The sequence below is a fragment of the Anser anser genome, assembly GCF_964211835.1.
Source record: "Anser anser genome assembly, chromosome: 1".
Classification (NCBI taxonomy): Eukaryota; Metazoa; Chordata; class Aves; order Anseriformes; family Anatidae; genus Anser; species Anser anser.
In genome coordinates this window covers 176,445,026-176,470,885 of record NC_139720.1, presented here as the reverse complement: position 1 = coordinate 176,470,885, position 25,860 = coordinate 176,445,026, and the positions used below count along the sequence as shown (strand labels likewise).

Below are 25,860 nucleotides of genomic sequence, written 5' to 3'. Positions count from 1 at the left end.
CTTAGGCCACAGTGTATTTTACAGTTTATCGGTGCAAGTCGAAAACACCCTTTTTATTAGGCTAAGTCTGCAGTTACACACTGAAGTAGGAGTAAAATGTTTTATACACTACAGTAAGTGGTACTGCTGAATGTTCTCATAGATAAGTAAGAAAGATGGGCTTAGAAAAAGAAAGCGACAAGATGTGGTAGGGAACAAGAAAAAACTTAGGTGTCTCTCAAAAGGCTTCGGAAATAACCAGAAAGGAAGAAAAAAATGATCCATGTAAGGTGATCAGAGCCCAAACTATGAAATTAGGACATAGCCAGCTATATCTTCAATTAAATACACAGTCATTAACAGTTTGTTTTTTTAACTTTCAATAATGAGGACAAACCTTTTTTTTATTTTTTTTAATTGACTGTCATTGGAATGTGGAAAAGGAAGAAAATCCACTTTCAGCAGACTTTGTTTTCAGTCCCATAGGAAACAACTATTCCAAATATGGTATTCAATCTTAAACTGTAAGATTCATATATTTTTGATGATGCTGAAACAAAACTACCATTTTCTAATAGGAGATCTCACTACATATCAAGTTTTCAATAAAATGATCTCAGGGCAACTGCTGTTAGGTGGATAAACAGTGACTGCGTAAGCTCAATGGAGAGTAATTGGCTGTGTCCTGTTTTCAGTCGGTGACTGGCAAACAGAGAAAGAACAGACTGAAAGCACTGGGGTAAGCCTGGAGACTGATTAGTCAGGAAGCTATTGCTAAAGGCAGCAAGAGTAGGAGCTATCCCACGAGCTCTCTCGCAGCAGTTTTCTCTGCCCTGCGAGACACAATTGGAAATCCCTTAATGCACTCTGCCCTTCATTTATTTTTGCTACTGGACATTTGAGAGCATTTAAGAACGTTACTTTTTTGAGTAGTTGCCTGATGATGGATCACACAGAATTAAAACGGTTTTGTATTTCTTAGGGAAAGGGGAAGACTACCATCTACAGTACAATTATAAAACTAGGGATAACCTGATAGCATACTACTTTTTATCCTGTGCTGAATAGACAGAACAGAGTTTGCAACTACTCAGGCATCACTCTTTATTATATGTATATTAGTCTTTAGGCTGAAATTATGAACTTAACATATCCAATTCAGATATTTAGCTGAGTCAGTTTTCTTATAATTCCGATAAACTTGCTGTTTTTAACTATTTTAATGTATTCTAAAGTCTGCCAGAATTACATTCAATGCAACTTTTATATTTTTATACCAGTCAGCAGTGATGAAACATTAACTTTAAATATTGCATATCAATAAGATTTTATATATATATATATATATGTAACATAACACCACAGTACTGATTCATTTACTTTTTACCCAGCTATTCTAATGGAACATTAGCAGACTTAAAAAGTATTAACATTGTAGCTAGCAGTATAAAATAAATTACATAAACACTCTATAGTAAAGGGAAAGACTTGAGCATCAAAGAACAAGAATTTGGAAGCAAAAGAAAGTTGGCTATCCAAATTTAATGCAAATGTTTATATATATGCATTAGAAGAGAATTATTTTTTTCCCCCTCTTTCCTTGCCCAGGACAGAATATACTAACTTAAGGAGCAGCTATTCAAGCTACTGTTTTATCTTCAGTATTCATTGCATTGTGCCAATTTCTATTAACTTTATTATAGATATAGCATTAAAACATGGAGAAACCTATTCAGGTCACTTAAATTAGATGCCTAAACTCACTGACTATTAACAATTTATAGAAGCTAATTCCTGTCTAACATGGGTATGTCCCTCTCTTTATCCAGTATAAAGAGCATAAGCTTCATAAATTGGGTATCTATATTAATGAGGTATGAATACTCTTCAAGAAATTAAATACATACATTAATTTTGAGAGATCAGTTAAAAATGTTTGATACCTGATATGCCCGAGTAATTAGCATTAAAAAGCACTTTACATGCTTAATGCTTTGATCCTACTGGTTTCATCTATAGTTTTGGATGGTTGGTACATCTATAAAGCAGACCTTATGGATCGCAAGTTTCAAACAGTGAAAACTGAAACTAAACAACAATACACAACAAAACAACACAAAATGAAACAACCACCACTACCACCAACTAAAAACACCCAGGAACTGCTTCGAACCAGAGGAAAGGATAGGGCACTCTACCAGCTTTAAGCATTGTTTCTTTTGATGTAGTTCTCATTTCATCTCAGTTCATTCTTTAAACACTGTCCAAAATTTAACAGTCCTCTCCAAGCTCCTCCATCAGCCTAATTTGGCACCATGATCATATGGGTTATCAGCAGGTTTGGAATAACTAGAATGACTCACCCAGTTTTTCAGCTAATGATGGCAGAGTGAAAGGGAGATGTCATGAACTTTACTTTCTCAGGGAAAAGACGGAAGAAAAAATATTTTTATTTTAGAACATAGCAAGAAAAAGTATAATATCTCTCCCTTCTCTGGTAACAACAGTAATGCATAAAATGCACACGCTGAAATAAGAATAGGGCCTCAGATAAATTTCTCCAGACACAGTTCTTATGGGAAGAAAAAGCAATTTTAGCAAGGAATTGAAGTATGGTATTTGGGGAAGAATCTCTACTTTTGAAACTACGAAAATGGAAAAAAAAAATCATCAAATGTAATTATGCCTACAGTAAGAAAGGGTACCAATTTCAATTGGATTCAAATTGGATTATAAAAACCCTCACTCAGCTGCATTTAACCCTGGTTTATCCAGATTCCACCATTCCCTTAGGGAATGGATTTAAACCATATTTTCCATATCCCTGGAAAATTCCCTCTGTTCATTAGCCTCTCTACTTACACAGTTCTGCTGCAACTAACAAATGTTACTGAGCCCAGTGATTCAAATATTCATACTGAATGAGGAAAGCAGATTATGATTCCTGCCACAGAAAACATTCAGTCTTTAATCCAGTGTCTGAAGTAAAATGCATATGGGGACATGGAAGCTCCAACCATGAAAGTATCAGCCTGTTAATTGGTGTCCCATAGGCAGGCATTTTCTAACAAATAGTTTACCCATGGCTTTATTAAGCTCTTTTATCCAAGATGTTTATACCAAACCAGCTCTGATTTCATTCCATTCCATGACACAAATAGCTATGATATTAATACAAACTTTATCACTTCCCACAACTGTTTATTGGTGAAGTTGTAGAAATTCATCTCAAATTTAACTCAGTCACTGAATCAAGCAAAATAAAGGCACATCCTGTTTTTAAATTATCTAAAATGGTTTCCCTTTTTCTGTTTATGAAGAGTGATTATTGCAAAATGCTGTGTTTCTAGCCAGTATAGGTTCTCAAATGGCAGGGAAGAACCCAAGTGACAAAGTGATTCTAGATGTGAAAATACATACTCTACCCTATTAAATTATTTAATTCAGATTTTACATATAGAAAAGAAGCCTATGAAAAACACTGTTTATTATGACAGCACATTCTATGTTTCTGTGGTTTAATACCTGTCAAAATTCTTGGACATGTCTCTGCATAGCTCAATTAGGTGTTGTCCCACAGACATCCAATTTGTTTTAAAACTCAAAGATTATATTCTGATATCCAAAATTTGCTCCAAAAAGCTATCCAGAACCAAGCTGACAAAGTAGTCTGTCCAGTGGTACTTCAAGTGTCCATATACACATTGTACTATATTGTATTACATATATATTAATTACATAAATATACAGTCAAAGTGGTAGGTTTAGATAACTGTTTTTCTTTGTTTCTTTTATAAGAAGTTAGATGGATGTCATGAGATAATAAAGTATGAGAACTCTTTCAGTAAAATTAAAAATGATCATAATTTTGAAAGTCTTTTTAAGCTATCATGAAAAAATATTGTAATAGAAAGACTACACCTACTAACAAGGAATTCCTATAGTCTTTCAAAGAAAAAAAAAGGGGGGGGGGCTTGAGCATCTCTCCTATGAAGACAGGCTGGGGGAGTTGGGGTTGTTTAGCCTTGTGAAGAGAAGCCTCCAGGGAGACCTTACAGTGGCTTTCCAGTACTTAAAGGGGGCCTACAAGAAAACTGGAGAGGGACTTTTTACAAGGGCATGCAGTGGTAGGACAAGGCATAATGGCTTTAAATTGAAAGAGGGTAGATTTAGATTAGACATGAGGAAGTAATTCTTTACTTGGAGGGTGGCGAGGCACTGGCACAGGCTGCCCAGAGAAGCTGTGGATGCCCCATCCCTGGAGGTGCTCAAGGCCAGGCTGGATGGGGCTTTGGGCAACCTGGTCCGGTGGGAGGTGTCCCTGCCCATGGCAGGGGGGTTGGAACTGGGTGGTCTTTAAGGTGCCTTCCAACCCAAACCATTCTGTGATTCTATGATTGATTCTAATATTCTATGCCAAGAACATGGGTGAAACTACATTACAATGTATACTGAAAGTGAGTAGATTCATTATTAGCCCAATATCCTTCAAAACCCAAATACTCTTCCAGAAATGACTTAAAAAACAGTTTTTCATCTTGTATTTGTAAACTACATGAACATAAGAAAATATATTGGGTAAAACTTTTGGATGTTGCATTACGGTGACAAAAAGGGCTGCACATACGGTGTAAACTGGAAGCAGAAAGTCAAAAGTAGTGAAAATATCAGAGTGCGAGCATAATGTATTCACAAAGGTGTTTTGCATTGATGAGATGTGTAAGTGAATTGTGAAATTTTTTTGGCAGCTGCTATATTTCATCCATGTACAATGCCAGAAACAGCTTAAGGTAGATCACTATGAAACTGATGAATTCTCATGGAAGAAAAAAAATAAATTTCCAAAACCACTTCCATAGGATCTAATGATCTAACTGTAGTCTAGCTATTATCCTGCACTACTCCAGATCATGCAGTGTCGTTCTGGCTATCATCTTTCCTTCTGTCATTTATGTGAAACCTGTATATGCCCCTGTATTTGCCTCCTTTGCCACTTATGATCTCTAAGCCTGAGCCACCAAGAAAGACTTCTCAGCCTTCTCATTATTTTGCTATGTGGTCGATGTCAATTTTGCCTTAGGCGTGTATGATGGAAATACACAAGACTTATCTGTTCTTGGAATGAAACAAAGATAATACCACATTTATCAAGCAACTTACAGGCACAACCACCAGTTCTGGTTCATCTTAAATGCAAATTTCCCTTTAGAGTATTCCACTTCCAAGTGTTCCTACCCTAACAAAAGGAAGAAATCATAGGATACTCTTGTTTCCCCTGCATCTATTTAATGTCCTTTATTTGCACATTTCCTGAATGTTTACTTGCAATGAAAAACATCAGGAAGAAACATAACTCCAGTATTTCTTTCACACTGCACATTTTTTGCTCTTTTGCAACAACCACTTAGGATGAAAATAAAACTAAATTCTCCCAAAGGAGGAAAAAAACCCCAGAACATTAAGGGAACACATTCACTTACATGGCAATGAAAGATGAATTAAGTGCGCTTAAAGAATTTAATGAGTAATGTTTTGTGTTTCCTCTACATCTGTTGAGATTTCACTGTTGCATTTACCCGGCATTGCCTGAGTCACAAAATGGACTCCAGTCAGCACTGATACACTGTACCAATCTAAGCTTTTGTCCGCAATGCACCATGCACCTTTTAACCAGACAAAACTAAATTCTAATGTTATGCTGATGAAATTTCACCAGCTGGTGTTTCACCATTCTTTTCTTTTTTTCAAAAAAAAAAAAAAAAGATAACACCTTTAAAATTCTATATATATAACAATATAATGAGGATTATGGCTGTTGTTCAGTTGATAGATATTCTATTTGGATCAGAATTCTTAAAGCCTCTGAAGAAAGAGAAAGGAGTTTATATAGCACTTGTTCTTAATGCTCTGAAAACAATAAACAGAAGTGGAAAAAAAAATGGTAATTTATACCTAAAGCCTTGTTTAACAAATATGGAAGAGACTTGAAAAGTAGTCTGAGAAATGACAGAACCCTCTTTGCTATACAGATCAACTCAGTAATTGTCTTTGAATGGAAAGTTCTGCGTGACTAAACAATGAAAAGACAAATATGGGTAAATTGTTGGTAATTTACAGCTCCCTTCACAGATTTAAGATTGTCCACTGATGCATATTCAGAAGACTGCTTTGAATATATAAGTTGCCTGTAGTAGCTCTTGGAAATCTGGCTAGCCAGCTAGATGATTACGAAGCTGACATTTACTGTATGTGCAATTATGGGATGTACAGTGTCACTGCTTTCAAATGTCACCTCTTTGCCACAGTTCTTATCTTGCAGAAAACGTCCTTGCTTCCCTTGAAAGAAGTATTCTTATTGAACTAGTACCGATGAACGCCAGCAAGGTATTTACAAAAGCAGTTAGCTCTTCTGAGTGTCTAATATGAGGTCTTCGAAAGGTCTCACTTTAGGAATGAAATCATCAAACCTCTGGAGAATAAGTCCCATTATAAGGTCCCCCTTGTCTCAAGGTGGCACCTAGAATTTTTAGTCTTAAAAGCTTTCATCCTCTTTGATGCCTATACTAAGTTCACATATAATTCTTCAAGGTAAGACACAAAATGGTAGGATGTGCACATGCTCCCTTATTCATGGGAGTTGACAACAGAAATCTCAGAAGATTTTATAAGAGGAGTAATAGAGACATTTTTTGTAGGATTACCATTCCTCATTATCTTATCTAAATGTGGGTAGTACTAAGAGGTTGACAGTTTGGGTTTGGCTTATACAGAGGGCAAATTAACAGCATTTGCTTTCTTTCTATACCAATTTTTTCACAATATTAATGAGTGCATTTACATATCCATTTTCCACCACTTGGCATTTCAAAATAAAAAAATAAATGGCTATTTTCTATTTCTCTTTATGTCGATCCTTATAGTTAATGTTGATGTTGCTGACGTTGTTGGAAAGACTCTGATAGAATCAAACTACCATTTTTCATCCAAAACTCTTCTCAGTGCCTTTCATCCCTTCTGTCTCAAGTACCTTCTCCACTCCAACATAAAATTACAAGAAAGGGAGATCCCTATATAAAGATCCCAAAAATTTTGCAACCAAATTAAATTTATTCTATATATTTTGGAATGAAAATTCTTTGGGGCCACCTCTGTGACAGACTGTATTTGTGTGCAACCATGCCAGTGCAGAACTAGTTCTAAACAAACAAATAAAAATGAGTAAATTAACTTTCCTTGTCTGGTTATTTTTCACACATGCAAAATTGATTCTTATGGTCACAATTTCTTTGAACTCTGCTGTCTGCTCCAGGAAAAAACTCTTTATTATAAACAGTGCAGATGGTTTCAGGGGAATTATTTCTGTTAGAATAAGCAGCAATTTTACTTGACCTATGAAGCCAATACTGAAGTGAAGCTTTGGACTTAAAATGGGAAAACCTGAGAAGTTTTTTTTTTTTTTTAATAGAAATCCTATTAAATGTTTCCATTTCATAACAGTGCCTACAGATATTCCAAGTCTCCCATTGAGGAAACTAGTCTGATGAGTAAACCTTTACAAATCCTTATTAAAAAAAAATAAAATCTCTACCTTCTTTCCATATGTGCGTTAAAAACATTTAGCCAGATGGAAAGAACAGGCTAACATGCATAATGCCTTAAAAACAGCATCTACCATGAGGAACTGGTGATGTTCAAGAATCCATCTTTAGTGCTACGGGTTAAGCAACATGTACTGAAAAAAAAATATCTTAACAGGCTTCAGTGCTTCTCCAGTGTTAGGCACATCCCTAATATTCACTAGATGCAGTTATGGAAAGGACAGCAACATACATACATTTAAGAAAAAATAAGGAAAAATTAGGTTCAAATGTCTATCATCATATGCTGTCAAATACAGCAATGCTGAAATAAAATAGTGACCTCCAAGTGGTTGCAGTATTGGTTTCAAGAATTAAGATGAGCCTGAGCTCATTGCCAGCTATGATTGTCAAAATAAGGTAGCAGAGACACTAATATGAACCTCAGATGACAGTTCTATTATGAATAAGAGATGAAAAAAAAAACACAGAACATGAAAAAAGGGTTTTCTTCAGCTTAATTGGGACCAGAATGACATTGCTGGGCAAGAGTTTTATTTAACAGAGGTGTTTAAAATGCTTCAGACTAAATGTGACATGAAAATTATTCTATTGTTTATAAATTTACTGAACAAAAAGCTATAGTAATTAAGACTAACCGTTACAATGTAATTTTGTTTTTAAAATAGAAGCAAGACTTTCTTGTTACCTTTGTAAGTGTAGTCCACAACCTAGCTGACTGCAAAAGAAAGATTTCTTTCAACCTTTGCAGTCACAAAAAGCAACCTGCATTTTTACTTCCATTTTACTAGAGCTTTTCTTTACTCACAGCATTTTGAATACAACCTACTTGTAAAGAAAAACACTTTGCACTGCATTTGAGATATATATACGTGCAATCAAAGCTGTATCTAGAATTTGTATTTATGCATTTCAGATAACATTACCTTGGCTAATGTTACTGCAAATAAATGCGTAGCCATAGCAGCAGAGAACTTGATGCAGGCTGCAAAGCCTGACTGAAAACTTAGTGAATAATGCAGCTTTCTGTGCTGCAATGGGCTCTGAGCTGCCTTGGATATGGTGCTATGTGTATTTGAACATAACTAGCTTGAAATAAACATGCAAGCAGCTAATGTGTCTTGACTGTTGTTGTAAATAACTGATAAACTCAGATCAAGCTCAGGTATTAGCTGCTTGAAAAGATCTTCTAATGTGAAAAATCCTTATGACTGATAACTAAGTGCTTTCTTCTGCTCTCTAAATAAAATAAAAAAGCTCCCCCGCTAGATGAGTCTGAATCAAAACCTTACCGAAGTACAAAGACACTAAAACTATACTAATACGCTACTTGTGTTATACAGTAGTCTGAACAGAAATTACAACAAAAGCATATAGTGCAATAGTTCTGCAGGTTATGGTTCTTTTCAGTTAAAGTTAACTGCAACATTAACAGGCAGTTTTGAGTGTATACGTAATACAGCTGTTAATAAAATAAAACAGCATTAATGGAAACAAAGGAAATAAATATACCAATCATATCAACATCAACAAAAATCAAGTGAAAAGATTTGTATTCATTAGGTAATTCTGATCACAGAAATAAGAATAGAATTAAATGACCAAAACAAAACAAAACAAAAACATACACCATGTTAGGAAAAAAGGCAATCTATTTAATTAAAGAAGAGCGTAGTAGGACTGAAAATAAAATAACACACCCAAGAGGCCACCCTGGGAAGCAGCATGAGAACCAGTACTCCTTTTTAATCAGAAATAACAATTGAATACTATCAGAGGTTTCTGTGGAGCTCAAAGGATCATGATGAGAAAAATGGCCAACCAATGGCTAGCATTTCACAAAATTTCTTCCTCCTCCTTTTTTTCAGTCCATTTCATTAAAAGAAGAAATTTCTGTTCTCAGTTCTATAGCTATGTAGTGTTGGCTTGCTCCTTTGTATTCTTTTTCTATTTTTTTAATAGAACTTGGCTCAGCCTCACCAGTAAGTGGTAGTTTGGTACTTTGAGCAGTATCATACTGAGGATAACAATGGCAATAGTTAAATAAATTTCCTTCCTGCTGCCATTTATATTACAGCTATGGAGAGAGTGGGCATTCTCTCCCTTGCCATTCCCGAAGCCACTTCTTTCTACCTCCCATCTGCATTGGTATACAATTTCTATTCCACTTTTTTAGACATAGACGAAAGAGCCTTTGTTTGGTTTTATTTTGTTTTTAAACAAATATATCAGTTAGAACTTGATTTCATCTGCCCAATAGAGATTGCTACACTCTGAATGATTCAGTAGGTAGATATTTCAACTTGTGGCTTGTAATTCTTTTTGACTGCGCAATGAGTTGAAGAAGTACACCCTAGGTTTATATCTGCAGTGTGTATTAATAAACCATACCCACTGTAAGTGAATCTGTTAGTCTCATCAGAAGAAGCAAACAAGAAAAGTGCTTTATCACTTTCCACATATTTTAAGCTAGTGGCTTTTTTGGCACTCTGATATAAGATTCAGCATTCATTTGAAATTTCACATTGGGAAAAACAGCAAATCAATGACAGGGCAAGCCAATCTTTCTGTCTTATGACATATTTCTGTTTTTCTTGAGCTGAAATCAGAGATTTCTTGCTTATATGGTGTATATATAATGAGCTATAGAAAATAAACCATCATATATAGTATACATTACCTAATATGCAGATATACATAGAAATAATAGGTTATTGCATATTTATTAACATTAGACGTAAAGTGCAAAAAAAAAATTACAAAGAGGACAAAACTGAAATAAAACTGACATAAAATACTCAATTCCTTGATAACAGAAAATTAAAGAAGCCTTACAATTCTTTGTTTGATCAGCCACACTACTTACTTTAGTGAGGTAACTGTTATATAAAAACAAGCTTTGCTACTGAGGGTCTAGAATACATTCTAGATAGTATACAACCTACATAATTTCTGATTTGCAACAAAATAAATTATCAACCAGCAAATTCTCAACTTAGGCTTTGAATAGTGAAAAGGGGAGGGGAGGGGAGGGGAGGGGAGGGGAGGGAAGTCTAATAGATGAACTCAAAGAAACCAATGACCTATATTTCTATCATTGAACTCCCCAGAAACAACATCAAGTTCAATGCTCTGTTTGGCTCAAGATAGGAAGAAGCAACATACAGATATTGTGACAAGTGTCCACAAATCAAGAACATACTACTGAATTCCTTAAAAGCAAGTTTAAAATAGTATTTATCCAGTTTCATAGCAAACAAGACAGGTGCAACAAAGGCTGGATTCATTCTAAAATATCTTAGAATAAGATTGTCTCAAGATGATCTATGGAAAAGTGACTATGGTAAAAACAACAAAACATCCAAGAGTTTACTTTTACTTTTCTAAAACAAACATATGATCTTTAATCAAACTTGAGCATCATATAATATCCATCAGATGCACAAATCAGTGTGCAAGTTTTGCAGAATTTATAGTCTTGGTTTCTTTATTATTTTTTCACCTGGAACATAAAACATAGCCCTCATGTTTGTCCAAATGCATTTATAGTTTGAAAACTGGAAACTATATTGCCAGGAGATAGGAAGATAGAATGGGCTGAAAAGAAGCAACATTCAACATAACTATTCCTACAAGCAGTAACACTTATAGGATAAATTCAGATGTGCTCTGTAGTCATTATTTAAATATCAATATATTATGTGCCAGACAAGCACCTGTCAAATATACTTCATTCTTCCTTGGGCCAATTCCTAGAAGTGAATTAAATTATCTTTCAGCTGTCCTTCTAGCTCTATTTTATTTGATTTTGTGTTTAATAATGACAAAATCTCTATCTTCTTTTTTCTACTCTAGTCACTTAAGAAATAAACATGTAGGAAAAATGAAGTAAAATTAATATCCTCAATGTGATGGCATCTGCTTTATAAATTCTGAAGTGTATTTAAATATCAAAAGAGAATGCATTCTGCTTATAAAACTGAGAATTAAGATTTTTTTCTTTAAGTTTCTTTAAGTTTTTTCTTTAAGTTTAATTTTTCTATAATAGAGATACTATGTAAAACTTTTTCTTGAGACCACTAGGTTAGAAGCCACCGAAAACACGCTCCATACTCCTCAGGCTTAATTAAAACACAGATACTGTAATAATGTTCTGTAGATTATCTAACAGAGCGACAAAACACCCATGCCCTCCCTGTAACTTTATGCATACGAGCAGTCCTACTGATTCAGTGGGATTTTTTCAGGAGCTTATGCATAAACACATGCATAGGACTCATACTCAACATTTGGAGAAATATTTTGCCATGAAATAAATGATTAATTTCCTCTTTACTGATACAACATCACTTTTGAATTACTGGTAAATGATAGCTTATACCTGGGCTACCTGTATTACCAGTAAAACCAAGACAGACAGAATGAATTGAAAAGGTTCTCTAATTTGGTATCATAAATACTTAACATTTGAAATGTTCCACAATCTTTGCTTTCTAACACAGTTCATAATCTGTTAAAAAAATCCCTGCAGTATTGTTTTTAAGGATTATCAAAGTACTACATTTTAAACTGTAATCAAATTTTAAATAAATACAAAAAACCTACAAACGATAGAAGAAATTTGCAAAGTAATCAGCAAGTACTGTTTAAGGCTGTAATATGCATGTGAACCTTAAGAACCAGTTTCCAATACTGTTTCAGTATTCCACTAATGTAGAAAACAAAATATCACAGCAATCTTTTGAAAGCACAGATCGACTACATAAGCTAAGTTAAGAAGAGCATGCAATTCATGAATATGGTTCATTACCATGGTTACAAGCTTTCAGCACAGGCCTCTGTGTGGTTGGACTGACATTTTGTGGTATGTCTGCAAAAGCAAGAAAACAATGGAAATAAAACACCTCTCTTAAAGTTACTGGAGTATTGCAACAACATTAGCAAGCAGAAATATTTTCAAGTTAGATATTTCTAGGTGTACAGCTACAGTTAATACCAGTGAAATAATCTGATGCACTGGCAGGGCAAGATGACTTTTACCTCCCCCATTCAACTGTTGTTAGTATAAACCCCCAAAATGTAAAGTACACAAGGCTGCATGGAAGAGAGTTAACAATCAGGCTATGCTAAGTTCACTACACTGATCTCCAGAGCACTACGGACAACAGCAAAACAGCCTGAACATCCCTGAAAGATGTAACCGCAAAAAAAAAAAAAAAAAAAAGAGAGAATTAAACACAACAGCATTTAGGTTCCAGAGCACTGGACCAATAATACTTTTATCTTTTTCTGGAAAGTGAAAAGTAAAATGTAATTAATATTCACCTTTAGCCCTTGGTATCCTTTTCCTTCGGTCTCGAAAAGCTGCACCTGATTGCAAGGCCTCCAAGAGGCTATCCATCACTCCAGTCTCCTCACCTTCTATAGCAGAGAGAGGGAAGGAACACTCTTTGATTACCACAGCAATATCAAAGCATAAATAATAAGAACAATAAACAACAACAATAGAAGATATTCATGGTAGAATTAAAACTACTTATTTCAAACTTAACCAGGCTTTTAACATTTACCAATAGCTCTCTCACAACTAAGCAGAACAGATTTGGTCTTCTCTACATTGAACTAGGCCAAATTTTATTCCATTCATTTCACATTCATTTTTTCTCTACTGTTGTTTTACATGAAATGTCATTTCACTCATATTTTCATTTCAGTACCCTTTTGCAACTGCAAATAATCAGTTTCATGTCAGTTTTTGAGAGCTGTCCCTTAAATGATTTGCTATATTAGACAAAAGAGATTATTTCAGTTATTGTTATAAAAAGTTGAAATTGTTTCTCAGCAGGAAGCTGAAGGAACAATATTGGACTAGATAGGATACAGAGTGTTATCCATAGGTAGCTTTAATCAAAAGCCATTTTCCTTTTATATTTAATAACCCGTAGCCAATATTAAATAATTGATGTAGTTCAGGAAAATTCTACTCATCGTATCACATGTATGTATAATATTCCCCTGAAAGAATTATGAATGTTACCATGAGATTATAATTAATCAAAAGCATTAAAACCCTTACTTTTATTTCCTCAAATAAAAACATCAGAAAAGCTTAGATTTCTGAACCTTATTAGCCCCTTGTCTCCACATCCATGAGGACGAAGAACACACCACCACAGATTTCCAATACGATGAAAAATCTCCACAGAGCAATAAAGAATTACATGACAGAAAACTCATTATGCCTCACTAGGCAAAACTCCCAAGGTCAACATACACCTTGGATACAGTCAGACACATCATATGATTCTGCAGTTATTGCTAACAGTAATATTCAGATCAGAATCTAATCTAGCTAGAGAAGAGATACTACAGATTTAAGGAATTCTGAAAGTGCTGGACTACGATTAAGGCAGGAAGACAACCTTCTAGACATGAATATGGGGAAAACTATTAGGAGAAATGTTTCTTGCCAATACTATTTCTATCTGTTTTCCTTCTTTAAAGGAATTCCATCTTTCATTAAGGCTTAAAGAATTCTATCATCTTTCTAATATATGTGGTTTCAAGGGCAACAAAATAAATAAATAAATAAATAAGACAAATGAAGTTCAAAGTTACAGATGGGAAGACCTGGCAAAGAACTGTCAAATCAGCATGGGCCAAATTATGAATATGACATTCTAGAAACAATGTATTTACTTTCATTACTCTACAGAGTCAAGCGTTTAATCTAATTTGGCTTCCAAGAATCTAAGCCTGGATATCACGCACAAGCCAAAGAAGAAATCATTCCAAAAAGAGACATAAGATTTTGTGAACTGAGATATGCAAATCATTAGTTAAAAAAACAACAACCAACAAAACACAGTCGTCTCAAAATCTGAGCTTTCCTGTCCACAAGAAAAACAATCTTCAGATATGACTTAAAACCAAATGGTGGTAACTATTTCATTAAAGGTAATAAGAGTTTCTATTTTCAAAAACTCCAGAGAAATACACATATAAACATATGTAAAGCTCACAACAGATGTTCTATAACATTGATTCAAAATTAAATTAGATTTTCTTAAACATTTTGACATTTTTTCTAACATCAGCAACTACTTTATTGCTTACAGACAGACTAAAAATATTTTTTAAAAGCTGTTTTTGTCCAATTGTATTACCACATAACAAATTGCACTTCATTAGTACTTCTTTAATTTTTGCTAATTCTACAAATGTATTTCAGAAAATGATTTTGTTTTCAGTTTTTGAATTTCCTAAAAGTATTCCCCTAAGGAGAACACTCTTCCTTCTTTGTTTCATCTACTACCCCAAGATACTGGTCCTCAAAATGACAAAACTATAATCTGTGAACATCCTTAGTTATCCTTTTTTCTCTAGCCCAAACTAGTTAACTTAAATAGCTTACCTCTATATACGAAGAGAAATAATGAAAAATTAGGAAATATTTTACAATTTTGTATAACATTTAAACCCATTTATTTTCTATGCAATACATGGCAGATATAGAGTAAATGTGAAGACTGAAATACTGATTTTTCTCTTCCTTTGAATTTAGTATAACATGCTTTACTACAGTGAAGTTTGCTCTCTCATGACCAGTGAACCAGCACAGCTACTAATTGGAACATACCTTAAAAATTATTCAGATCATATATTCAGCTTCCTGTTGTTGTTGCTCTTCCCCCCCCCCCCCCCTTTCCTTTTTCCATCTGATCTCATGCAACTCCCTAATATTCATGTCTCAAATGGAAACACTCTGCAAGTGTTTCAACCCAAAGTGATGCTTGAGGAAGAAACCGTTAGTTACATTAAGGTACAAGAATGTTGGAGGAAAGTTTAAAAACATTTTGAGAGATAGCAATTCAAAAAAGACTCAGTAATATCACAATCCCCAAAATACCATCAATGTTTATGGAAGAAGAGTTCATAAAGTTTGTTTTAGGCAGTAGGAATAACAGAAAAAAAATAAAATTGCTTTCAATCCTATTTCAGCATGTCACCTTTTTAGCCTTTCCATGACTACCATGGATTCCTACTTACTTCAAAAACATAACAGTTTTCAGTAGAAAACCTGGTGCATAATCTGCTACACTATATTATAAATAAATAAATAAATAAATTCAATAATAGAATAAAAATACTGCAAAAACAACTTTTTGTTGCATAGCTGGAACACATTGAAGGGTACTATCTATTTTTCACACTTATCTGAAATATACTGCAGTCAGAAATTCAACTAGAGACTAATGTTTTCATTGACATGCAAAACAGTTCATAGAAAAATAAATGGCATATATAAAACTTGAATAAAAAAGAGAAACAAACAAAAAAACCCACACACCTCTAGTAATTTTACACTATGCAGAGCTATATTGAAGAATAGTTAACAACTGCAAATAAAAATATTCATAGTTAATGTTCTGTACCCAAAACATGCAGAAAGCCTGTTTTTCAAGCTTCTACACCTTCAGTTAGGCTCCAAATTCTGTTTTTTGATGCCGAAACCAACAGTTGATTTCAACACCTTCTATGATGTTGTACAGCTGTTAATACCCATACTGTTATTGGCTATCTATAACCTCGCCCAAGTTTTTGTGATGGAAAGTTTAACAAATGAATGTGTACCATGCGATACTTTAGAAATCTTTTAAATTGCCCTGGGAGAACTGTGTACAACATAGCTATTGTGATAGTGTAAGAGTGGAAAGTATTGTTCAATATTAGCACTTCCTATGGGACCTTTAAATCAGCTTTCACAAGTTGCTGCAGACTGCTGTCACCAGTCCCAAGGGGCTTCCTAATTAGTCAAGCGTATCAATCTTTTGACATTCTAGAACTAGTAATTCCAGTCAACTTGCAGATAGCTGCACAGTCCACAGTAATTCCTTTGAGAAATATACACTTTTATGATCTCTTTTCCTTCAATTGTGGAAAAGGAGATTTAAATACTTTTTAATATCATACCTAATTAAAACTCATACAACTGTCTTTTAAATACTATCTAAAGCAGAAGTAAACTTACTGTAATAGCTGGTAAGTTGTGCCCTTGACATTTCAGTGCCAAGTCAGATATAAACTGCCTAATTTCATAATTATGTTTTTAAAAATGTCAAAAATACTACAGATGCTTCTCCTTAGCGCATTATTATAAGCTTGACAGTACAACTTTTAATGTCTTATGATAGCAACAGATACTGCAGTAACGAGCCCAGCATTTTTATGCAGTTATTAAGCAGCAGATGATATATATCGTAATTTGACTAGCAGTAGTTCATGACAAGAAAAATCACAAATATCATTAGCAGTACTGTTTCAAAGTAACAGTAGTGCAACAAGATTACTGTGGATTAAAAATGTTTTATTTTTTACAGTTTCCCTGCAACTGTCCAGTGCAAACTAAAACATCATACTCGATGCTAGTTCTCCAGAAGGTCACTTTAGCAAGAGAAAAACATCTCATAACATGTCTATTTCCTCTTTCAAGGAATCAAAGCTTTATTCAGCCACTCAAATAAAACAAACGCACAAAACAAAACAAAATGCTTCAGGAAAAAAAGAATTCTTTATCATGTTCTTTGTTGACACTACCTGTTCGGTCTGCACACTTAGGACATTCATCTACAGGAACTTAGACTGTCAGTTTCCACCAGGATCTATTTTTGAGACATTGCAATTAAATACAGCTTTTATACTGTAAGTAACTAAAGGACTAAGCTCCTGCAGTCAAATTCTGAATACTAAGTCTCATTTGAAATTAAAACTCTACAATTTGGATAAACATATACATTAAAACCAGACCTTATGTACTGGGCTCACATGGCAAGGTTTTGGCAGCGGGGTGAGGAGCTGCAAGGGTGGCCTCTGTGAGCAGAGCCCAGCAGCTGCCCCATGTCAGATCAGAGCCAGCTCCAAAAGAGACCAGTTCCAGCCAGCTCCAAAAGGGACCTGCCGCTGGCCAGAGCTGAGCCAGTGAGAAACACTGGTTATGCCTCTGTGAGACCTGATTTAAGAAAGGGAAAAATGCTACGCAACAGCAGTTGGGAGAGGAGAGTGAGAAAATGCTGAGGGAAACAGCCCTGGAGATACCAAGGTCAGTGCAGCAGGAGGCAGGAGGTGCTCCAGGCAGGCAGCAGCAGTTCCCCTGCGGCCTGTGGAGAGGCCCCTGGTGGAGCAGGCTGTCCCCCTGCAGCCCACGGGTCCCACATGGAGCAGATCTCCACGCTGCAGCCCATGGAGGAGCCCCCGGTGGAGCAGGTGGATGTGGCCTGGAGGAGGCTGCGGCCCATGGAGAGCCCCCGCAGGAGCAGGCCCCGGGCCGGAGCTGCAGCCCCTGGAGAGAAGCCCACGCAGGAGCAGGGGGTCTGGGGATCAGGGGATTTTAGAATGGTTTTAGTTATCACTGCCCTACTCTGTTAGCAATAGGCAACAAATTACATTAACCTCCCTTATTCTGAGTCTGTTTTGCCTGCAATAGGAATTGGTGAGTGATCTTTCTATCTCTGTGTTCTGATCTCCATGTCCTTATCCATGAGCCTTTTTTCATCATATTTTCTCCCCCTGTTCTTTTGAGGAGGGTGAGTAAGAAAGCAGCATGGTGGAACTTAACTGCCCATCAGTGTGAAACCACAACACCTTAATATATCTTTCTCTTCAGCTCAGGATATAATTAAGGTCAGATATATTAGGGAGAGATTTAGGAAAAAAAATCAACAAAGTATATATAACAAAATATATATTTTTTTCTCTTTCAAGTGCTCCACTGTATGTTTGTTGCATAATGATCGATTGCAAACAGTACAAAGCAATGCCCATCTGATTAAAGGTTTCCATCTGAGTAAAAAATGGAAGGACCATTTTCCAAATATCACAAGAGGAAAACTTGAGCAATGGTATAGAGTTTGATGATTTAAGCTCCGGGGAGCAGAGAAGCAAATCACTGAGAGGGAGATAATTGTGGCCCTCAATTCAGAAGCAAGCTCCAGTGTGTGGAAGTGGTTCCATCTTTTCATTCTCAGTTTCTCAGACAACCAGATTCTGTGAAAAATTCGTACTACTGACATATAACTTCTAGACCTCTCAGCCTTATACATGAACAGGGGTTAGGAGGCTTTATGGAGACTTTATATTGTCAATATAAAAATACAAAGGAATCAATGTCCAGAGAAGGAAAGGTTTCAAACTGTGTGTCAACATGACCCCCTAAGCTCAGACTCCTCGCTCCAATGAAATTCAGACATAAACTTGTACAGAAATTGTGGGTGGATGTGAAGGTTAGCTTTGTCCAGAAAATACAGAATGTGTACAGACTTCAACTTGGATTTGCCTTAAAGTCTTCAATTTTTTTCTGGCAAAAGCCATGCCACTAATCAGATAATCTTCACTGATAGGCAAGTGAATGAATATATTGCTATCAGATGGTATTTCAGTAATGGTGCACAGACTAGAGTAATAACTCATAACACAGCACAGGGGTTCCTTTGACCCTCATAAATCCCTGTGAGAATCTTAGAATCATAGAATAATTAAGGTTGGAAAAGACCTCCAAGATCATCTGGTCCAACCATCCCCTTACTACCACCATCACCCACTAGACCATGTCCCTAAGCACCACGTCCAACCTTTCCTTGAACATCCCCAGGGACGGTGATGCTACCACCTCCCTGGGCAACCTTTTCCAATGCCTGACTACTCTTTCTGAGAAGAAATGTCTCCTAATTTCCAACATAAACCTCCCCTGGTGCAACTTGAGGCCATTCCCTCTAGTCCTGTCACTAGTTATCTGTGAGAAGAGGCTGGCCCCCAGCTCCCCACACCTTCCTTTCAGGCAGTTGCAGAGAGCAATGAGGTCTCCCCTGAGCCCCCTCTTCTCCAGACTAACAACCCCAGTTCCCTCAGCTACTCCTCATAACTTGTGTTCCAGGCCCTTCACCAGCTTCATAGCCCTTCTCTGGACACAATCCAGGGCCTTGATGTCCTTCTTCTACTGAGGGGCTCAAAACTGAACACGTGTTACAGTGAGGAAAATGTTACAGTGAGGAAAAAAAATAATCTGGTGTACAGATGCAAAGTTGAAATAGCTGCCAAGTATGCCTTGGATGGACTGGCTGAAAAGACCATTCCCTTTATATTTAACAAGTATTAAATCCAGCTTCTGCCAGGAATATCAGTATTCACTTATCTTTCCTCAGAGGCGACTTCAGGCAAAAGACTAGCCCTCCCAAGAAACATGAGTATATACCTCAATGGAATCACAGAAACAGCCTAGTCCAGAATCAGAAGAGGTATGTTTCTTACTGATGCCCAGCACAAAGTAGTAAGTGTTTGCTAGTGCTTCAAAGCCCTAGAAATTATAACATAAGAAAGTACAAGTTCACCTAATGACTAATGCACCTATTCCATAAATCTTCTTGCTGAGGAGACTGGGTTTCATTCTGCCTTGTTTGCTCTTGCTAAAATTGTCTCATTATTTAGTTGTCATTATAGTGCTTTTATTGGACACAAAAAGATTTTGACTCTGAGCCTATGAATGAAAGTTTGACACAAGTTCCAAAGAGTTCACAACAAGTGAAATGCAAACAAAGCTTTCATCCTTCAAAAACCCTTAAAGATCATTTGTTGAAATAAAGGTTGGTAACACCATCATTTTAACTCCCATAAGACAATTCAGACCATAGAAAACAAAAAGGTAAAATGTGGTTTTAGAAGTGGTTCTGTACAAGTGATTAAAATAAATACTTAATGATGTATGATGCCTATTTCTGCATCTCATTTGGATCCCAATTTTCCATTTAAATAATTGGACCAAGAGTAAAATCATCTTAATCTTGAACTTTGTGACAAGTATATAAAATCATGTTCATCATGGTTATGCAGTTACATTCTTCTTTCTGTGACAACAAAAGATAGCAACTGTAAATCTCCTTTCCACTGAGGTTGTCCAGAATCAATGATATTGATTCTAGATCCAATACGGAGTTTGCCACAGCAAGCTTTTCTGAGAGATATCCACAAAAAGATTTCCTGAGGGAAATTGGACTTACAGAAGAATAAACAGAATTCCACAGCTCTGAAATGGTCTACCCAGGACTTGGTACCAGGGCCAATACTGTAATATCTTCCTTAAGAACCTGGATATTGCGACAAAGTGCACCCTCAGCAAGTTTTCATATGGTGCGCAATTCAGATTAAAGGTTGACAGAGCAGATAGCTGTGTCCCCATTCAGAGGAACCTTGAGAATTTGGAAGGAAGGAATCTTAATGAAATTCAGCAAAGGAAAATGAAAAAACCTGCATCATGTGGTGAGGCATATACCAGTGCAGGCAGAGGCCCACTAGTTAGAAAGCAGCTTTTCAGGAAAAAGAAAAAAAAGGTGTGTGTGTCGAATGCTGGTGGCCAACATATTGACCATGAATGAGCAGTGTGCCTTTGGGGCAAAGAAGGCCAAGGTAGAACATTGCCAGCATGTCAAGGCAGGTGATCCTTTCCCTCAGCACTGGTGAGGTGAATCTGGAGTGTTCGGTCCAGTTCTGGGATCCCCAGTACAAGAGAAGCACATAATTGAGCAAATTCAGTCAAGGGCCATGAAGATGATTAAGGAACTGGAGCATCTCTGCTATGAAGAAATGCTGTGATCTGGGACTGTTCAGCCTAGAGAAGAGAAGGCTCGAAGGGGATCCTATCAATGTGTCTAAATACCTGATGGGGGCATGGGTGGGGTGTAAAGAAGGCTGAGCCAGACTCATCAAGAAGGTGCCCAGAGACAGGATCCCCTACTGGCAATAGGAACAAACTGAAATACAAGAAATTACGTTTAACTGTGTATCTTTTTTTTCTGTTGATAGCAGTCAAACATCAGAACAGGTTGCCCACCTACAACAGAAACTCTAAACATGGCTAGAATAAAAAGTAGCTTACTGTTCCACTAGGTCCTAAGACACTAAAAATAAGTCTGAAAATGAAATGGTTTATCTCCATACAGACCCATTCTCTCACCAATGCAACAACACACAATATTCTTACTAGTGTGCTATATTTTTAGAAAGACAGCTTTAAGACAAAAAATTTTGATGACCCCTTTTCTATTTATTAGGGATATTCTGCCTTTTCAACAGAAAAAAAAAAAAAACAACTGATAAATTAATAAAAATACTAAGATTTAGATACTTCTATTTAATTACTCCTAATTAAACAGACCATCATAACAGAACAAAATCAGCTACATACAAAGAGGTCAGTCAATAAATTTTTACTGTTGATGTATGACTTCTCTGTTTTCTTTACACAACACAGCTTCAACTCCAATGACACTGACAAGAATGCAATCAATCTGTTTTTCAGACTAGCCAAGAACTAGTATTTCCAGTGCTGTTGTTTCAGGGAGTGAGAAGAAAAATCTATTTGCAGAGACTTGTCAATTACAATTTCATTTAGAAAGCAGTTAGAACCACTCTATTTGCATTTTTATGTGAAATTAGCTTCTTATATTATATTCAGCTACAGATATTCGCATATATGTGGGGGTGTGTATGAACATCTGTTTCTTTGTTACCGTGGGCCTTTGAAGGAGTTCATTGAGCACAGGGAAAGACATTACTATTTCCATTCAAATTTATAAACAACCAATAAATCAGAAAATATACACAATGATCACTCACACTGACAGCTGTGCTACAGAGATGAGGGCCTGAAGGAACTTTAAAAGTTATATAATTTGTCACTTGTAGAGTGGGAACATTCAGACTGGTAACACAATTGAGCTTAGGCACAAGAAAGCTTCCATGCAGCTTTTTGTAGGCATGAGCCTTTCTATTTAGCAGCTATAAATGCACAAGAATAGCCAGGAGGATCAGATCAAAGGGGCCACCTAGTCCTGCATTTGTCTATTGGTAGTCAACAGCAAAGATATATATATATATATCATCTATCTATACATATAAAACATCTATAAAGAGGACAAGATAAATATGTAATGACTTTACAGAATGCTGTCTTGGTCTCCAGCAGTTTATGACTCAGAATTTGTACTTGCATTTAATAGTAACTTCTGCCAGCAGGCTTCAGAAAACAAATATTTTGGTGTGCAGTAACAAAATTGTACTTCTGTAGAACCACTGAGGTATTGCTGAGTGAAGATAAGTGTCTCAAGTGAACTGCATAGAAACAGAAGCAGCAACAGACTCAGTTTGAAGGAAGAGTCAGAGACATGACCTTCTCTTCTGCAAGCTTTCCGACAATGGCAGAAGAGGTTCTTGGCTTTTTTACAGCCCTAGAGTAAGGAAATGAAAAATAAAGCATAGCCTCCAGTGCCTTCATAAGTATATTGATTCCTCCCCAACTTTGCCACTGGAGAGAAGAAACTTTTGATGATTCAAAGGGAAAAAAAAAAAAAAAAAGAAAAAAAAGCATTTACATGTAGTGCAAGTATGAGTTTAAAGAGGACTCTAATGTGGCCCTCTTATGGAGTCTCCTGTATTGGAGTAGGAAATGCCTGCTTAATCCAAAACCTGCTATCTGCATTTCTACTAAATGTTAGTCTTCTTAATCCCAAAGATGGCTCCAGAGATTGCCGTTGTTTTTAATGGTATGTCATTTTAAGTTTCAAGCATTTTTTATATATTTGTTTAGAAATTTTACTGCTACAACATAAATGGCAAATCTTAGGAGAATAAGGGTAAATAATGTCTGTACATTTTTTTTCCAAGAGTTCTGTTCATTTTGACTATTTTTCTCTCAAATATTGCCCCCCCCCCCACCTCCCCCAGGGGCTTTATATAAACTTCAGTTTCCCAAATTAGTAGCCTTTCAGCGACTATCTCCATAGGTTGTACTTCTAAGTAAAATTTTCAGAAAGAATAATTGTTTCTGCTAAACTTTTTCTTCTTTTGGAGCTTAGTACTAATACTTAGTACAAATGAACAGTAACTGGTGCATTCTGTGCCCTTGGGTTACCAACAAGTTCATGAACTACACCTCCATGCTTCAGAAGATTTAGCACCTTTGAGATCTTGTTAGAATATGTCTTGTGACTATTAGTTGTTGTTTTTTAATTAATATACACTCAGATCAGTTCTACTTTTTTTTGCACTACAGACGTCTAATTCCCTGAACATCCTACAGTGTGAGACCTGATGGGGTTTTGCTGTATCTCAGCTTTTGATGTGGCCTCTGCAGATGTATCACACATTGTTTTTCAGGCTATTTTTTTTCAGCTGAACATGCCTGTATTTTTATAATTCTCTGTATCAGTTTCAAATACAAATTTGACAAATATTCTTAAGGGAACATTTGCTGTCAATAATTTACCCAGATTTATGTTCTATTGCCAGAATACAATCGCAGCTAAAAACCAAGCTCCATTATCAGTTCATATCTCCTTTCCTGTGGATTTGTGGTTAATTTCTGTCACAACTAGTTCCTCGTTCCTCATGCATGGAACTTTTTTTTTTTTTTTAAGAGGTATAAAACAAAATTAGATCTAACTATCCAAGCTTGTCATGAGCTTACTGTCAACTGTCCACTAACTATTAATATTATTAAGTGCTGACTAGACAACTATATATGGTCCCACAGCTGTTTCTGCTCATTGTTATTTAACTTAAGAGAAAAAGTTGTGGTTCTTAGTTATGGAACAGATTTATCCTGCTCTGTCTTCACAGCTAAAGTGGTCCTGGAGAATAAATCTCAATAGCAAAAAAGTTACCTCAGGAATCCTCTTGGTGAAGAGGATCCATCTGAGAATCAGTGAAAACAGCCAGGGGACAACTAGAAAGAGTTATCATCACTAGGGAGAAATTGAGATGAAGGGAGCACATGAAATTCTGAAAGGGGGAACTCCCTAGAAAGCCCTTACACAAAATACTTGTTAGATACTAATATACCCTCAGGATTTCTTCATACATAGCATTACAACATATTTTGCCTACTTCACAGTAAATTTCATTGCAAAAGACATACCTACCTAACTCTGTAAAATCCAGCAATAATCCTACTGTTGTCCAGAACTTGTGGTTTGGGGGAAAATAGCCCCACAAACATATAAAAATAAAAAAAAAACAGATTATGAACACGTTAAAAATCACTGATGATGTTTTAGTTGTTATGGAACAGAAGCAGATCTTTATAATCTGCAACATTTTCAGTCCTTCACTCCCTTTCGAGGGAAGGAATACTATTAAGAACTATTGATTCTCCTCTCTCAATGAGATAAAATTAATAAAATTGAGGCCTTATGAACTTGATCTTCAGACGGGAAATAGGGCCTTTGGGGGTACCTATTAATATAGGTAGTTCTGTTGTTTTATTTCAAAAGCAAGCATTTTATCTGATGGAATCAGAATTTTAATTACTTAATTATGTTTACTATTTTCATTGTTTATACTGTCAGTGCTGTCCATGGTGCCTTTTTGTTTTCCAAACAGTACATAAGTTGTGAAATACGAATGTTTTCATTAGTTAGCAGAGAGTAATAAAGTAAATGTTTGAAGAATCAAAACCTAAAACACTCCTCACAAGTCTGTGAAAAGTGGACTTCTTTTTTCCCCCAAACAGATAAACAATATAAAAGCTCTGCAAAAAGAAATGCTGCAAAATTGGCTGCAGATTAAGTATAACTGACTAAATAACTGAAACATGGATTTAAAACCAGTTAGCTGTGATAGAAGTGAAACTGAGTAACAACTCTGAAAACAAACTAAGCATCAGATTTCCAATCTAGAATGTTAAGATCATTTTGGCATCACTTCATTGCTTTCGCATAAGAAAGGGCATCCTTTGTAAATAATCACTGATTAAAGTGGCTTGTAACTTAAATAGTATTCAAAGTAAGACACAATGAGGATGCCACAATGATGGAGTTCTCAATTACGTTACAATAAATTTAGCTCGTGTTATCACAGTTACAGGATTCTTTACACTGTGATAAGATCAAAATAATTGATTGGTATGCTTTCTACTGAGAATCTGAACAGCACAAGAAAGTATGTATCTGAATTTTAATGGTACGCAGAGAAGTGGCATTTACATAAAGATCCCCCTCCACTGGTTATTTACCTTCGGAACAACACTATGGGATAGTTTGAACTGGCTTCACAAAAGGAAGTAAAGCAATCTTATTGACAAAGCATCTCATGATGAATACCACTTGGTATCCCAGAGGGTATTTAGAGGGCAGATTTTATTACCATAAATTTCAAAATATCAAATATCATCATTGCTTGAATGTTCAAAATTTTTACTGGATTGCATATACTTTTCAAGTTAGGATGGAGCTGAGAG

At 35.9% G+C, this 25,860-nt stretch overlaps 1 protein-coding gene across 3 annotated transcripts in view; it reads right to left on the bottom strand.

Annotated features, from left to right (window-relative positions):
* The window catches only part of DIAPH3 (diaphanous related formin 3), a 247,857-nt gene that overhangs the window by 49,916 nt on the left and 172,081 nt on the right, over nucleotides 1–25,860 (bottom strand). For all 3 annotated transcript variants that reach the window (XM_083849164.1, XM_083849166.1, XM_083849165.1), the window contains 2 exons: nucleotides 12,903–12,998; nucleotides 12,388–12,447 (listed from right to left, as the gene is read on the bottom strand). In XM_083849164.1, the coding sequence (XP_083705290.1) occupies nucleotides 12,388–12,447; nucleotides 12,903–12,998 (156 nt within the window). The remainder of the gene's footprint in view (nucleotides 1–12,387; nucleotides 12,448–12,902; nucleotides 12,999–25,860) is intronic.